Raw genomic sequence first — 16869 nt, 5'->3', positions numbered from 1 at the left:
AACCGCGATGACGTTCTTCCCGAAATGGTTTAGTGGCCCATCATGCAAAGGCCGCGGAACACTTGACGTGGGGAAAGCAGTTGACGTTAGACAGAACACACCCAGACACAAGCTGTTGAGCACGACAGGATGGATCGCATTTAGCTCTTCTCACTCTATCCCATCTCCCGCCAGTGGCCGATAGATACGCCCACGCATGTTGCCTATTAAAGGCTTCGTGTGCGCAAAGTTCCGTGCATATCGAGCTGCGACGCCAGCATCATGGCCGCCGAACCGTCAGAAGAGGACATCAACAACTTCACCGGCATCACTGGTGTCTTCCGGGACCAGGCGATAGGCTTCCTAAAAGTCAGTATCTCCTTGCGACCTGCGATGACTGTACGCTGACGGATACAATGGGGGTTATACAGGCACATAATCTAAACCTACAAAAGGCGATCAATGCGTATTTCGAGAATCCAGATGCCCTACAACAGCAGGTACGCTCATCAAAAACTGGCTCCTATCGAAACCTTGCTAATGCAGCAAAACACATATTTAGCCTCGGAATGACTGGGGAGGTCTTGATAGTGCATCTTACTCTCAGAACAACCAGTCAGTGCCGAGTAAGTGATGTGCCCCCCATCACTAGAACCTATGCTTATCCTTTGCTTTCGCTTTTCCTAGCCTTCAATATCGAAAACTCCGATGACGTCCTTGGTAAAGGGTATTCCGCGCCTCCCTCGCGCCCGCCGTCCAGAATGAACACAAACGAGGTATTGAGTGATCTGAAGAATAGTGGAATGGGGGCGCCTAGCTCAGGCGCAGGTCAGTTTGACTTTGTATTACAATGAAGGCATATCTGAACTCTTTGGTTATCCAACAGACTCCTCCGGTCAAAAACTGAGTGCGGCCCAGCTGGAAGAACGTGAGCTCGAGCAAGCAGTAGCTATGTCGCTCGGCCAGGATATCACCCACCAGGAAAGCGGCGTCATAGCGACGGACAATTCTCACTTCGGTCCGGCTAATCAGGAATACTATGATGAGAACACATGGGGTCTGACTCTCTTCGATCAAAATACGAGGGAGGAAATAATTAGTCCCGACCCAGAAGATCGCCAGCGAAAGGACAATGAACCGGCCTTTTTTCGACCTTCACAAGATTCCCTTTTCGTCGGAGGCTTTTTGACAATACTGCATTCCATTCCGATTGCCCGCGAAGCCCTTTTGCTTAGGGACAAGACCATTCCCGACTACGGACACGACGCGCAGTGGTGGAATGGACAGCTCGTAAAGGCGCCGAGAATCGTGTCCCTGGACGATCCGTACGCGGAGTACCAGGATTGGGAAATTTTTATTCACGAAACGCAACGCCTGATGGCTTTTCTCGATTCGACGAAACGTGCATTCGGTAGCACTGATGCGCTTGTGAGCCTAAAACCCATTTCCTATTATGACCAAGAAAAAGGCGTGGAAAGATTTCTAGAGGGTTGGCAAGAAGCGGCTCTGCATGCAACTCCAGACAATCAATTATCCATGATATTCACTTCTCTCGCGGTGAGACGGGCGGTTTCTGATTTCGACGAACCAAACTCGAAACAGTTTTTTGTTCTCAGCGTTCAAGCACCAATTGATCATGGCCAAACGCTCTACGACGTTCTCGATGACGCTATTTGGCAGGATGCGCCAGGGCAAGAGCTGGACGATGTTTGGCTGGGCAATGTGGCCGAGGTTCTCACAATACAGCTAGGAAATACTAACAATGTGCCGATCAATATTAAAATCCCTACTGTCTTCTACCCAGACCGCTATATGGAGGCCTCCCGCGGCGTGATTCATGAGGTTCGGCTAAAGATACTAGAGGTTCAAGAAAGAATCGCTGAAATCGAGGACGTGGCGGCGCTCTACAGAGGTTCCAAACCGGGTAGTCGAACTGGAATGACGAATGAAGAGTTATTGGAAAAAGCAGCCCGAGCGGCGACTATTGCATTGCCGAGATACATACCTGAAGGAACTGCCCAAATAGACAGCGCCGAGCTTGCTAATAACGGGGAACGAGTGGCAAAGCAGCTGCGTGAGATAGCAGCCAGCCTTGGAGAAAAACTCAAGAGTAGGCCAAGAAATCCACGAATTATTTGGTGAGACAACTAATGGAAGTTTTTTAGAACTCGAAGCCCAAAAGCAAGAAGCTCGTGATAGTACTCGAAACTTCTCGAAGACAATGACAGAGCCCTCGGCGTCTCCTGACGAGCCGCCACACTTCCCCTATACTCTACGGGGCGTTTGCACAGCGCCTCATGTGACATACGTATTGAGGCGGAACAGTCGCGGCGGGTCTGAGGACCTGATTGAAATGGAGGACACAAACGAAGACGAATGGCAATGGTGGCGGATTAGCTTCTCAACAGAAGATGCTAAAACGCAACAAGCTGCCAAGGCGGAGAACAGTGAAAGGAAAAATGCCGCGCCTAAAAATGCAGATATCATCGGCTTCACGACAACCAAAGTGCGAGAAATCGAAGTCCTGAAGGCCGCGCGGGACTCTAGTAACGTGCTGCTGGTCTATGCAAATCCTAATTCCATTTCCTTTCAAAGTGACATCGCACCTCCGGCCCTCCAGGTATGTTCGGGAACCATTTCATGGAGAGAGACCGGAAAAGCTAATGCTGTTGCAGGAGTTTGTGAATGCCGATAATATCAGCTTCAAAGCTGAGCTTGACGCGGCTAATCGTGTGTACCACGATGAGGAAATAGGAGAACCTGGCGACAGCGTTTACGAAGGGTGGCCGGATGTGAATGAGACACTGGCTCCAAACAGAAGTGATGCTTCCAATGTGAACGTTTTTGACTACGAAGTCAACTCGTTTGACGATGGCCCCTCGAGTCGAGACCAGGAGATGCAGGAAGTTGGTGGGAAAAGTCTTCTCAGCAAGTGATTGACTTGATATCACCTCCCTTGGTGTTGATGATGATAGGGCAAGTTCGGGTGTAGTAATTATAACGCACTGTTGGCATATGTGCGAAGACTTGACGAATTAATAACGATCGGCATTACAAATACAGACCATAGATGTTAATTAACTAGCTAGTAGTTACTCCGTACTCAGGTAGTTAATAGGCAACTATGGTATGGTTCAGATGCCAACCAACTGGTGGAGAACCCCCCTGGCGCTAATGACGAACCGCCAAGTCCAACTTCGGAGCTTCCTCCAACTCTACTCCCTCGACAACACTTGACGCAATCAATATACAACCGATGAACATGTCGCTCGAGAACACTGCAATTGCGTCGGCCACTGTCGAGCTGCTCGAAGGCCGTCTCCGGCGACTCGAGTACCTATTGAATGGCGACTCGCGGTGGTCTGGACAGCCAACTCCCGCTTCGAGACCTGAATCTTTGGACGACACTGCTGCCCGCCGTCTCGCTCGCTTGGAAGCAGACCTGAACGCGCTGAGTAAATCAAAGCCCGCTGTTCGCGATGTTCTTCAGCTTTGTGAGTTCTACTCCCCAAAACAATACAATGTAAACTGACTCGCAGTGTAAAAGACACGCGATTCCCCGACCTATTCAACGATGCACCCCCCGAGAGCATCCCCGCGGACCTGAGCACTCAGAACCTTGCTTCGATTGTTCTATCCTACGCCTCGGCATTCCCCGAAACCTCGTCGCGTTTAACATCTCTAAACGACCTTCCCGTGCCCGACGCAAAGGCCTCCATTGCCCTAATCGAGCTCCAGCCGCGTCTGCAGAGGATGCTACGAATCCAAGAACAACAAGCCCAAGCGGTCTCGGAACTTCGCGCACGGAGCGCTGGTCTGCTGCGGCGCTGGTATGAATTGGGGCTGCTCGGCAGCAGCGAGTGCTGGGCAGGGTGGGAATCTCGTCTCCAGGACGTGGAGCATGAAGTCAAGCGTCAGGAAGTTTTACGAGATCGGAGAATGAATGAGATTTGAAGGGTTTAAACGTCAAGAATTTATTCCTTGAACCGTTACCAAGTGTCGTGGATTGGAGACATCACATACTGGATTGTCGCGTGCACAAGTCTTTCTCGTTGGGAGGAGACCGAGCATATGCGAATTCCGACACAGACTACTACTGCGATGGGTTTCTATAATACGGCACAGTCTACGGAGTACCTGCTACGGTGCTACGACGTACCAAATAGTCGTCGCGTGTACACTTTGCTGAAAGCCTTGCGGTGACAAAAGTTAAGTGGCCTCGGTACCAGCACTCAGCACATGTCGCTGCATGCGGCAGCGTCCTAGTCCCCGGCCACGAATGCGACAGGTCGGATATCAGAGCCTTGTATCTTTGTTTGGACCAACTAGGGGTGATTTCTGGACTTAATGGATGGGACAAAAAAGGGCGAGATTGTGCTATTTGTGTCGCACCATGGTTTGCTACCAAAAAATCAGTAGCATGTCTCGCCAAATAAGGTCTACTTGCGGTTTACGTTTGAGGCTTGGAAAGTGGAAGTACTATTCCGGATATGTAGCACAGAGGTCTGGCAAATAGGCCTATTTTGCCGGCATTCTAGCAATACAATACTAGTACTATATGATTTTCTACTGTCCGGCCAATGAGGATACTGGCATGTTAAGCATTTAGCATCTCACAGACAAATTATCAGTCTCAGGCGCCGGATAGGGTTAGAGGCTGGAGGACGAGACAATCTAGACCTAGGCAGAGTGACAGATAAATTTAGTACGCAGACAACGTCTAGCCAGGGCTTTGTGTGTTTTTTTTTTTTTTTCCTTTCTCTCTTTCTTTGTTTAACCACGGACGATTATTTAGCATACAAAATTATAAATGTGAGGGTTGACTTATTGAGGATGATAATAACAAGTGTGGTACGGCGGCGTAAATTACGCGTGCGGGTGACGGCAGTTGATGCGTTGGCACAGGCTGGTGGCTGTAATCCTCCGTAATGGCAGCGGATCGGCAGGCCCAGAACGCATTAATTTCCACTCCAGAAAGTGCTGCCAGGCACAGCCCGGGACTAGGCGGGTACGGCCCCGTACCGCGTTACCGGTAATAGTACCACGGATATTAATAGCATGACAGCATGGCCCTCGTAACATGCATCAATGTATCACGACTATTAGCAACGTGATAATTAATACAGCGACATCAGCCATTTAAAACCGCATACCGATTAGTGCCATGTCCCATCCAGAAATACATGCTCTGTATAATACACAGGGATCTGGCCCCCGGCCCTTACACGCAGGCTGACCCGGGCCCGGCCCTCGGCCAGCCAATCAGCCGCGCGGGCCGGCGTAATTTAATTTCATCTCCTTTTCCACTTTCCGCCCACACCCAAACTTTCCCTCCTTCAACCCGCACGGCCGCGCCTGGAAAGAAGTCGACTCACCTCTCGTTCCCCCAAAACACTTGTCGCTTCACCACCGCTCGTTACCGTCCACTCCCTCTTTCGGCCTTTTTTCTTCTTCTTCGCTCTCTCTCGCTCTCTCTTTTTTTAATTCATTCGATCTCGGTTCTTGTTTCTTTTCGTCTCAGCCTGGTGCTGGTTCGGCCTCGTCTTCCCCTTGCTGTATACATCCGCTGGCTTGCCGACCGACAGGCCAACCAACCTCTCTCTCTGTCTCTCTCCCAACCACATCCCATCTTTTACGTCTTCGCAAAACAACCGCTGCATCGCCAATCTCTGTCTGTCGCTCTTCTACACGCTCTCATCGCTCGTCCTCGGTTGCTGTGACGTGGTTTTCGCTATCTGGGAATCGATTGGTAATTGAGCGCCCATCCGGCACCACAACGTGTTAACCGCCTCGGCCTAAGATCGACACTCGCCTGCAGGTCAACAACCACACCACCGCGACTCGTTGCCGCCCGGTGCTCGCTGCTTGATACACGTTGTGATTCAGCAGTCACTTGGCTCGATCCAGCATCCTTTGCCAAACCAACACCCTCGGATTTCGCAAAGAGGACGAGGAAGAAAAACTGCCTCGCTTTTCCATGGTGTCTGTCTACTCGGCCTCCCTGCAGAAACCTCGCCTCGCACAATCCACGATGAATCGTTTCAATGCCGGCAACATCATCGGCGACCCCTTCGCCCTCGCCACCATTTCCATATCTATCGTACGTGACGAAAAGAAAAATCCTTTTCCCTTGTCGCAATTCCCTGTATCGAGTTAGTGCTGACTTGTAGGGCTTCTCAGCTTGCATGGATCATTTCCTTCGTCGCTTCTATCATTGCCAACATCCAGGTTGACTTTCCCAACCTAGTATGGTGGGCCACCGCTTACATGCTGCTCTGCATCATCGGAGTGATTGTTGTAATCGGGTCGGACACCAGTTTGGTGTATGGCGTCGCGGTATGACCTTGGCACCTCTTTTCCAAAAGCCGCATGTGAATCTAATAACAAACAGATTACCGGATATCTTTCATCAGGGCTCGTCTTGACTAGTCTTGCTGTCAACTCGTTGGTGTCTGAGCCCCAGGCCTCCAAACAAGCTGCTTCTGCTGGATATATCCTATTGTCCATGGTGAACGTGAGTATTTACAATTTCCAGTATGTTGTATATTATTGACGCGTCGGTAGATTATCTGGATCTTCTACTTTGGTTCCACCCCACAGGCAACCCATCGTCGCACGATCGATTCTTTCGCTTTGAACAAGGAAGGCACTCCATACCAGAACAGCCGCCCTGCGTCCCACGCATTCGGCGCTCGCCCCGACACGACCGCCAGCCAGGCGCCTCAGATGTACACCTCGGCTCAACTTAGCGGCTTCGAGACGTCTTCCCCCATGTCTGGGTACCCTGGTGGTCCCCCAGGCTCAGACAAGCGCAACACCAACGCAACAGCCTTTGGTGTTGGACCCAACCCAGTCAACCCGAACAATGGCGGCAACCCAGAGGTATCGAACGAAGTGAGCCAGCCGACAGAATACCCATACAAGGCCAAGGCCATCTACTCTTATGATGCGAACCCCGACGATGCGAATGAAATCAGCTTCGCCAAGGGTGAGGAGCTGGAAGTCTCTGATGTTAGTGGCCGTTGGTGGCAAGCAAAGCGAGCAACTGGCGAGACAGGTATTGCCCCGTCAAATTACCTGATCTTGCTGTGAATTTTCTTCAAAACATAAAAGAAAAAAGTTTGCTCCGTTTTTTGCCTTCTATCATCTGCGTCACGCAGCTTCCTCCTTTGATACCCCTGTTACAGGATTCCTTAGCAGCTTTTTTCCTTGCGTATTGTTTTTCGAATTCTGTTTTCATACTATGGGGGCGATTGGACGTCACGTTTGATTTGATGGCTTGTTGGTTATTGTCTCATGGCCATGGTCATTTTTCTTCTTTCAAGTCATGTTGCTCCCCGGCGAGTCTTTTGAGTCTTTGGAGGCGTTCCAGGCGACTAGGGTCACGAATAGTGAAGTCTTGGATGGCCAGCGTTTTCACTGCTAGTAGGCGAGTGGCGATGTACTGTACGATCTTGTCGTCACAAGCAACAGACGGAATATGCGACTTTACGCGTTTTCCATGACCAGTCATTTCTCGGTCATTTAACGATTGCTTTGTTCTGGCGTTTTGATTGACATGGTTCTGGTAGTTGGGAAGTTGATATTTTAATGTACTTGATTGCATCTACTTTGTATCCAATTGTTGTCAACGTAGTAAATCGGCACGATGACTCGATATATACCACCAACGTTTGAAGTCCAGGCGCGACCAACCCCCCACCACTTGACACCATTCACCGCTAGATCTACAAATCACGGCCCAATCAACTCAAAAGCTGACTGTGTTATTCTAGGACTAAATCAGAGTAGTATAGCACTAACTCGCAAGTATACAAGGTTGATGACCCTGTTGACTCGTTGAGCATCGGCTCTCCTTCTATTTACCGAATTTGGACTAGCCCCAACCCCGTTTTCATGTGGAAATCTGGTCACGCGTGGCCAATGAGACAACTTTACCAATGAACTCGTTTTTGATGTTGTGGGAATCGATTGAATAATTATTAATCATGTCTGATGTCAAGTTTATCAACGTGCTCTTTCCGACCTGCTGCCGACCTTCCGTTCCGGGACATAATGTGGGTTGAGGCGGCAGTGACTCTGCACTGTGTATGGCCCACACTCTTTGTCTGCTTTTCTTCAGTAATAATGATAAGAGGTGGCGGGGAATATTAGGATTGTGTTTGGCGCATGAGAGAGTGTTTGTAAAGTGGGTATGGCTAGTATATAATAATCGACCCTGTTCCTCTCTTTCTCTCCTCCGTTTTGGGTGCTTACTTCCGTTTACGGCACTTTCTCTTTCTCTCTATTTTTGTTACCCTTCCTATTCCCGTTCCTATTCAATTACCACAAAGTATCTAAATCGTTATGTCGGGCAACGAGCGGATTCCAGTGGCAGCCAACGTGCTGGGAACTATTGGCACTGTTTTCTGGTGCGTCCAGCTGGTGCCCCAGATATGGCACAACTGGAGACACAAAAAGACAGATGGCCTGCCGCAGAGCATGATGCTTCTGTGGGCTGTTTGTATGTTTTTCTTCTGGAAGCTCATGTTTATTCGCCGGCTAACTCGCATTGTCTAGCTGCTATTCCTTTTGGCGTCTACATGATTCTTCAAGTGCGTTTGGCAAGTCTTTTTATCGTCATCTCACCTGCTAACTGCTTCTGTCGATAGGATGTCAATATCCCGCTTCAGATACAGCCTCAGCTGTTCGGCTTCTTTGGTTTTATCAGCTGGGGCCAGATCCTCTATTACAACCAGTCAGTCACTGCTCTTGAACATTGAAGCGTTTCCACAGACATCGTGCTTACTTTTTTTGGCCAGTAATTTCTCAAAATTTAAAGCAAGTGCCCTAGTAGTGATATTGGTGCTGCTTTGTGGTGGTATAGAGGCCATGTTCATCCTCACTCTTAGGGTTTGTCAATTCTCTCTTGTGGAAACGAAGAAGAAGAAAAAACTGACTACAAATTAGATTCCATACAGCAAAGGAATCACCTGGCCCGATTTGATTTTTGGCATTATAGCATCAATCATGCTGGCACTTGGATTTCTGCCCGTGTATCTTGAGATGTGGAAGAGAAGGGGCCGGGTTGTTGGATTCAGTGAGTATTCTCCCACTTCCCCGTGAATAACTTGGGAACATCTTGCTCATGGTTGTTTGTTTTTTTTTTTTCGGCAGATTGGGTTTTTCTGAGCATCGACACTCTGGGTGCTCTTTTTTCTCTTTTTGCTTTAGGTATGTTATATTACATGATTCAGACTCAAAGTGTACGTCTTGAAACTCACTTCCTACAAAAGCCGCCCAGGGAACCTTTGATATCCTTGGTGGGGTTCTTTACGTTGTCGTGTAAGTGTAGTAATTGCAAAAATTGGCCCTTTCTTTCCAAGTCTTATTATTTCATTAGGTTCCTTTGCGAAGTCGCCATCTACGGCAGCCATATTACCTGGCGAATTCGCCACCGCAAACTCCTCCAGACGGCAAAGACATCGGGAAAGACAGTCGACGAGTTGCTGGATGAGAAGAAAGGGGGGCATGTTGAGAATGTTTCAAGTCTGCCGGATCTTGAAAAAGGTGTCCAAAACGAGAAAGAAGAGGCTCGGCCAACTGGTGATGTCAGTACTGATATGGGACAACCTCGCGGTTCAGTGAACCAGGATCTACCTCTACCGGCACAACGGTCAGAATGAGGAGCAAGTACCCTGGGTAGGAACATTGATTGTACATAGCCAAGTTATAGAAAGTATATACGATATAAAAAACAAGAGTAATGTTAATGAAAAAGATCAACTGATATCTCTTGATTTAATCACTAGCATTTTGATTAAAAGTTATCATCAATACATCAATGGAATCCACGTTGACCGTATATTTCAGTTAAGAAACCCGCGGCCAATATAAACTCCCAAGTGGACATGGACTTGATAGAGCTCGACACTTAACGACCACTCAAAGCAGAGTTAATTTTTTCACCTCTCAATTCAAATCTCTCTCAGAAAAAAAAAAGAAAGCCCCGAAATCCAGTCACGACACCCCTTTTCCGTATAGTCAAGACGAGAAATTTTCAATGTCTGGGCCACCTAATTCATCTGGCCAAACTCCTCCTGCAGAGTATCGTGCAACCGTCCAAAAACACCATCATGCCAACCCCTCAACTGTTCCCACTCCGACGCCGGCAGACAAACGCTTGACATGCGCAGCCAGCCGCCAACAATGCAGTCCGCATAGCTTGGTTGCGTCCCTAGCACAAACGGTCCACTCGGGTCTTTTTCATAAAGCTTGGCCAGCTCGGCCAGCGCGTCTTGGAAACTATTCAACAACTGCTCCCGCGCGGCGCCATGAATATCCAAATCAGCCCAATTCGTCAACCCGGCACGCCGAAGAGACTCTGTCTTGCTCTGTTCGGCGGTGGCGGGGTCAAAGGGGAGGTTCTGGACCATCAGCAGCACATGTGTGGTAAACGCTGCGTCGACGTTGATGTTGAACTGTGCATACTCCTCGAATCCAGCCGCAGTGCGGTTGGATAGTGGCACGGCCAGGGCTTGGTTTTGCGAAAAGGTATAGTCGAGTTTCTGTGGGGGCAGCAAATTGCCTGCACCAGAGTTTGGATACGTCTGTTGCAGGTAGACGGCGATATCGAAGGAATCACCCACAATGGAATTGGTGCTGGGATCTGAAATGATAGGCAGCGTGTAAAAGTCAGAGCCGTCGGCAAATTTGCGCGTCGCCGGTAAGTCAAGACCGCGACGAACTTTGGAGATGCTGGGTAGAGGGACCCAGGACGTCGAGTACGACACGTCTTTGAAGTTGAGTGCGTATCGCGTCTTCCATGGATTTGGTGAGCAGCAATGCACCTCCGTTGGAGGGCGCATGCTGATGTCGTAGAAGGTTATGCGATCAAAGTCCGACTCCATGATGAATGACAGGCCAAGAGTTGGGTTTAAGGACAAGCTTTTTGTTCAGTTTTGAATGGAAAACTTTTCTTGAGAAGCTGGCAGAGCTTTGAAGGACATTGACGACCTATATACACTCCGATAGAGATCCCCAGATCGCCGTGACCCACCGAGGTTATTGATGGACGGGGTGATGATTGGCTATTATAGGACCCACATCCCCAATATAGGTTTAGATTGTAGGAGCTAGCCACTTTGGGTTAGCGTGTCAGTGATTCATTATTGGTCATTTCCCTCAGTAAAATTGACCGATATCCGTAAATTTCACGTGATACAAGGGTTAATGGATTTCCCATTCCGGCCTTATCGTCCTTCAACTTCCAGGTTCTTGTAGATTTCATTACTGATATATTTATCTTGTAATGGCACAATCACTACAAGTTGCCCCGAAATTACAAGATGAAGTAGAAGCTATCCAGCCTGCCAATAGCGGCGACTCTGACAACCCGTTCAACTGGCCTACTCGAACCAAATGGACCGTCACGCTAACCACCTGTTTTGTGTGTTTTATCGTCGGCTTGAATGCAACTGGAATCGCAAGTGCCCCGACTCCAATAAATGATCGCTTCAACGTCTCAGATGAGAGCTTCCCCAACTCCTTCTGGCCTGTTGCATCATGGACTATCGGGGCCGCTATCGTGCCGATGGTTGTGCTCCCTCTGATGGAGAAACATGGCACTAGAGTGGGCTATATATCTTGCTACGCCATTTTCTTTGTATTTGTCGTCCCTCAAGCTGTAGCACCAAATTTTGCTACCCTCATCGTGTGTCGGTTCATTTCTGGGAGCGCTGCCGGTGTACTCCAGAATGGCATGGATGGTATTATTGCTGATATATGGGACGGCCCTGTCCAGCGAAGCCTGCCTGTCACAATATATGTCACTGCTTTGCTGGCTGGTATTAGCCTAGGGCCTGTGTATGGCGGAGTCGTGGTCCACAATCTCTATTGGCGATGGGTCTTCTATATTCAGCTGGTTATATACGGTGTCACGTTCATTGTAGTCTTGCTCGCAATGAAAGAGACACGTAGTCCAGTCATTCTTTCGAAACGTTTGAGGAGAGAAGGCAAGGAGAAGAGTAATGATTCTGTGTCAACTCAAGACGGCAGCTCTCCGCCGTCACCAGCAAAGTTCCTGTACGACACGCTTATTCTTCCTGCACGTCTGCTCTGCACCGAGCCAGTGGTATTCTTTTTCACACTCTTGTCAGCTCTCTCATATGGCATTGCATTTATCAGCACCCAAAGCGTCACGCAAGTTTTTGTTACAAACTTTGCCTTTGCAGAGTACGAGGCGGGGCTTGTCCAGGCATCGATAGTCGTTGGCGAGATTCTTGGCTTCATTGCCTGCCTTTTCCAGAACGCCTGGTATGCGCGCGTGGGACGGGCAAACCCTCACAAGTCCGAGGCGGACATTTCTGAAATCCGGCTGTACTCGAGCATACCCGCCAGTTTCATCGGGCTTGCCGGCGGCTTATTTTGGTATGGATGGACGAGTTATGCCTCGCTTCCTTGGATTCTGCCAGCGATCGGCCTCGCCATGACCATGTTTGGAGTCACGGTTGTCATGCAGGCGATTATGATGTACATCACAGATGCGTACGCCAAATACGCTGCGAGTGCGAGCGCTGCTGTGTGTTTTGGCGAAAACATGTTTGCGGCGTTTCTGCCGCTGGCCGCGCAGAGCTTGTATACCAACCTGGGGTTCCAGTGGGCAAGTTCTCTGCTGGGGTTCATCGCATTAGCCCTTAGTTTTGCTCCGATCCTGCTGGTGTGGAAAGGGGAGCGTATTAGGGCGCGCAGTCCGTTTATAGAGGAAGCTAAATACCGATGAGCGCTGACTTAGTATCATGCAATGGCGAAAAGAAATATTCAAAAAAACTAGCTTACCCAGGCGATAACAAATAACTAGTTAGTAGTTAAGTTTAGCCAACCATTGACTCGCTGGCTAGCAGCTGGACTAGCCAATGTTTCAGTCTGCACGGGCTCAGCAGGGACGCAAGCTTAGCTCGGCCAGCCTGCACGACGCTGGACGCCGGACGCTGCCGCAGCTCTCTCTCTCCTCCTAGGAGAATTGGCCTGCAGTAATCGAGGATGTCGCATGGCATTGCTCGCCTATCGCAGCGGTTGCGGAGGAAGATAGGGAGCGACTCAGTGGAGAAGTTCACGAAGCAGAAGAAGAAGCTGAGGCGGCCGCGACCCGACGGGCAACAAGCGGGACCAGACTCCTCCTGCGGCGACCTTACCATCTCCCATCCGCATCCCGACCACCACCACCACCACCGCCAGTTGGCTTCTGGCTTGCACGAGTCCGACTCCTTCTCCTCGTCTATCCCTGTCGACTACCTGTCTTCGGTCGAAGATCTCGCCAGTCGCGGCCGTGGTGCTGCGGCCTGCGTTTCTGCTCCGTCCATCCCCGACGAAGAGGCACCAAGTGGACAGCGACAGCGACAGCAACAGCAACAGCAACAACAACGCACATCGCAGCACTCTCCCACCGATACTGACGACGTGGGGACTATATACGATCGAGAGGACGTCGAGAAACCACCGCCCCTGTCGTCGACTAATCTAGACGACCGTGCCACTATCTCTTTGGGTCAATCCGCTCTTTTAGCCACCACCGGCGGCACTACATACTCTCCGACTACGCCCTCGACCTCTTTTGCAAACCCTCATAGCCGTCATATTGCAAATTCTGGAACTAGTACATCTACTCCTGTCAGTTTCTCCCAGACCGTCGACGAGCGCGACGGTGCCAGTCCCGCGGCTATTAGCAGCGACGGCAACGATACTATCGAGGAATTGCCCCCGGGTCAGAATCCGAGCACGTCGCACTCGACCGCTATAACACGGAAGCAATCTTTAATACCGCAGTCGCAGCAATATCTAGTAAACCGTGTGCTTGGAAGTGGCCTACATCATCGCGACAGCGATCCATTCGCTTTGCCATATCAACCCCCGGCTCCGATGGCCCCGCGAAAGATATGGGTCAAACGACCCGATGCCTCGGCCACGCTTGTGTCGATGTCCGAGGATAGTGTCGTTGATGAGTTACGAGATCACGTCTTACGGAAATACTCCAATTCTCTTGGTAGAACATATGATTCCCCGGATTTGACGGTACGGATATGCCCTCGGGCTCCGCTAGGTCCGGATCGAATCTTGAGCCCCGAGGAGTCGTTGTTTGCGTTGATTGACCAGAACTACCCTGGCGGTCAGACGATGGCCGAGGCTCTCGTCGTCGAGGCTCCCCAGCGCCGGACGCCCATAAAGCCTTCTCCTCGACAGTCCTATTACTATCATGCCGAACCCGGTGAACAGGGCGAATATTTTCCTCTGATGCCCGTTCCAATCAGCATTGGGACCCCGCCTGCGCATCCATCTAGCTCTAGTGCTAGTAATGTGAGCACACACCAAACTCCCTCCATGTCCGTTCTCACCACAGGCAAGGTTCCCCCTCTACCGTCACCTGGAAGCCGGGCAAATCGACACGCCTCCTGGCGCCCACCATTTGTGCGCCATCCAACCAGCTCGCCGACTTTGATAGGTGGAGCGAAAGGTATGTTGCAGATCATCCAACCCTTATCCGTGAATCCATTTGAATCTAAACCATTCGAGTAGAGCAAAATTTGGCGGTGAACGGACAGGCAGTGCCACCGCAAGCTTCTCTGCCTACTCCGCCAGCGCCGGCAGCACCGCCATCAGAATCTCCAACTCACAATGTGCTGAACCCCCCTGTGGCGGTACCATCGCCGCGACCAGTCCGAAGAACCAAAAAGGTAGCATCTCCAAGAAACAATACTGCTTTTGGGGGGCTCATTGAAGGAACTGTTCCGCCGATTAACGTGCTTATTGTGGAAGACAACGTTATCAATCAAAAGCTCCTAGAGGCTTTCATGAAGCGTCTCAGTGTCCGATGGCAGTGTGCACCTAATGGCGAAGTTGCGGTTAAGAAGTGGCGTCAAGGTGGCTTTCACCTGGTGCTGATGGACATCCAACTCCCAGTCATGAACGGTTTGGATGCGACTAAAGAAATCCGACGGTTGGAAAGACTAAATGGAATTGGTGTCTTTTCCAAAACGGTTTCTGGTCGTTCGAGAGCCGAGTCTACAGGACCAGGTGCCGAGGGTTCGCTAAAGGAGGAAGACACATTGCAGGATCTGTCTCTATTTAAGAGTCCTGTGATTGTGGTGGCATTGACGGCCAGCAGTTTACAGAGTGACCGACATGAAGCTTTAGCTGCTGGCTGCAATGATTTCTTAACCAAGGTGAGTCTAGATTACATCTTTCATTAGCATGGCCCTAACAGTTTCCAAAGCCTATAGGATTTCCTTGGCTAGAGCAAAAGGTCACAGAATGGGGCTGCATGCAAGCCTTGATCGATTTTGAAGGATGGCGAAAGTGGCGAGGCTACGAGGACTCGCCGCAAAATACGAACTCGACACAACTAGTATCATCACCTACCCAAAAAGGTGGCTTTCAAGCCGTGAAGGCGCTTGGCACCAAACCAACGAGTAAAGTCTCTGTTGTCGAGGGAGACTCTTCCGGTAGCAGCAGCGGCAAAGACGAAGATGGCGAGAACCACGGGCCCGTTAAATCGACGGTGCCTGCGTAACTCGATCATCTCTCTCTTTTGTTTTTTTCTTCTCCCGTTTTCTATGTAATGGACGTATTCAGGGATTCATCTGCATCGACATTACATATCCTTGAACTCTCGAGCTTCTTTCGCAATTAGATACGAGAGATTCTTTGGTTAGTCTTTTATCCATCAGATACCCAATGTGTTGCTGTTTTGTTTTCATTTTTCTTTCTCTGGTCACATACATTATAACTCCTGTACAAGACAACATTCATCTGTTGCATGATATCTATCGAGGCATGTATGTATGTACAATTAAGAGGCGTGCATGGAGTTCAATATCGGTCTCCTAGACTCTAGTATACGAAGGAGATACGGGAATTTAACAACCTATTTATTCTATCTACGTTTTGAACAAAAGAAAAGAAATTCCGTGTCATAATTCAAATATCCGGAACATGTGAATCAAAATTCCAATTCCTTTCTCAGACACTCAATCCGATCCATTTTGCTTATTTCGTATGATGGACATTGGGTATGTATTAAGCCCCTCAGTCTCAGATCCTACCAATTGATGCCGAGCAGATATTGCTATTTATGGGGCTATTAAGTGCGCTTATAGAGTAGATGCCACCGTCATAGATTATCAGCTAGGAAAGGTAGAAAACTGATCTCTTAAAATCCCCACTGACAGCGAAAGCTATATCTAACTTTGTCCATCCCTATAACTAGATTTATCAGCTGTCGGGATACTCGGCATTTCGTTGGTGAAATATATATAAATATGTCTTAGATAGTTCTAGAGAGAACAACGAAAAACCAAGTAATAGAGATACGTGCATCTAATTGATATGCCTGCTATTTCCCCGCAACAACCAGCACCATACCCTTACTTTTGTGATCATAAGGCGTGGGGAGGGGAAACAAAAAATTCAGGAATCGCGCTATATTTTTGATTCGCAAGTTTGATACACTGATCGATCTGTTTTACGTCATCTTCAGCCAGCCTTCTGAACATGTAGATGTCAACTAACCAAAAAAAGTACAAAAAATATGACATGTATGAAATGGATGGCGTACAAAATGGCATGGCTAGCTGAATCGAGGTGAGCACTGCTACTTCATATTCTGAGAGCTGCATTGCAGTATCTTGATGTAACAGTGGTCTGTGGCAGACGCATCTAGAAGCTGAAACTGGTTTTCCCTGCAGGACGCTGCCTCAGCTGCATGCTGTTCCCCGCAACCGGATCCACAAGAGTGAATATTAACTAGAATACATACACATGGTATCAAGGAGATGTATTCGGAGCAAGACCCTCTGCCCCTAGTCTGATTGCGTCTGAATCATGCTTCGTTCTAGACTTCGATTCACAGTATGGCTG

At 49.3% G+C, this 16869-nt stretch overlaps 5 protein-coding genes across 5 annotated transcripts; 4 read left to right on the top strand and 1 right to left on the bottom strand.

Moving 5' to 3' along the window:
• Positions 1 to 261: 261 nt before the first annotated feature.
• Positions 262 to 3933, top strand: TRUGW13939_10702 (uncharacterized protein; the record flags this gene model as incomplete). Its single annotated transcript, XM_035493812.1, has 9 exons — positions 262 to 378; positions 435 to 479; positions 542 to 605; positions 667 to 807; positions 866 to 2089; positions 2145 to 2599; positions 2655 to 2885; positions 3170 to 3473; positions 3527 to 3933. 9 exons carry the CDS (start codon positions 262 to 264, stop codon positions 3931 to 3933), a joined length of 2988 nt encoding a protein of 995 aa, XP_035349705.1.
• A 2077-nt stretch (positions 3934 to 6010) lies between these two features.
• On the top strand, positions 6011 to 7071 carry TRUGW13939_10701 (uncharacterized protein; the record flags this gene model as incomplete). The annotated part of the gene is made up of 4 exons (XM_035493811.1): positions 6011 to 6079; positions 6160 to 6315; positions 6371 to 6493; positions 6544 to 7071. 4 exons carry the CDS (start codon positions 6011 to 6013, stop codon positions 7069 to 7071), a joined length of 876 nt encoding a protein of 291 aa, XP_035349704.1.
• Positions 7072 to 8325: 1254 nt separating this feature from the next.
• On the top strand, positions 8326 to 9644 carry TRUGW13939_10700 (uncharacterized protein; the record flags this gene model as incomplete). Its single annotated transcript, XM_035493810.1, has 8 exons — positions 8326 to 8482; positions 8539 to 8573; positions 8631 to 8716; positions 8781 to 8871; positions 8929 to 9058; positions 9136 to 9192; positions 9255 to 9303; positions 9362 to 9644. 8 exons carry the CDS (start codon positions 8326 to 8328, stop codon positions 9642 to 9644), a joined length of 888 nt encoding a protein of 295 aa, XP_035349703.1.
• Positions 9645 to 10034: 390 nt separating this feature from the next.
• TRUGW13939_10699 (uncharacterized protein) lies at positions 10035 to 10868 on the bottom strand (the record flags this gene model as incomplete). Its single annotated transcript, XM_035493809.1, has 1 exon — positions 10035 to 10868. The coding sequence occupies one exon, from the start codon at positions 10866 to 10868 to the stop codon at positions 10035 to 10037; it is 834 nt and encodes a 277-aa protein (XP_035349702.1).
• Positions 10869 to 11269: 401 nt separating this feature from the next.
• On the top strand, positions 11270 to 15523 carry TRUGW13939_10698 (uncharacterized protein; the record flags this gene model as incomplete). Its single annotated transcript, XM_035493808.1, has 4 exons — positions 11270 to 12636; positions 12999 to 14467; positions 14530 to 15176; positions 15227 to 15523. 4 exons carry the CDS (start codon positions 11270 to 11272, stop codon positions 15521 to 15523), a joined length of 3780 nt encoding a protein of 1259 aa, XP_035349701.1.
• Between the last annotated feature and the right edge of the window lie 1346 nt (positions 15524 to 16869).

Source organism: Talaromyces rugulosus, chromosome VI (genome assembly GCF_013368755.1).
Source record: "Talaromyces rugulosus chromosome VI, complete sequence".
Taxonomy (NCBI): Eukaryota; Fungi; Ascomycota; class Eurotiomycetes; order Eurotiales; family Trichocomaceae; genus Talaromyces; species Talaromyces rugulosus.
Note: the sequence above shows the minus strand (reverse complement) of the source record. Positions and strands in the feature narration are given on the sequence as shown.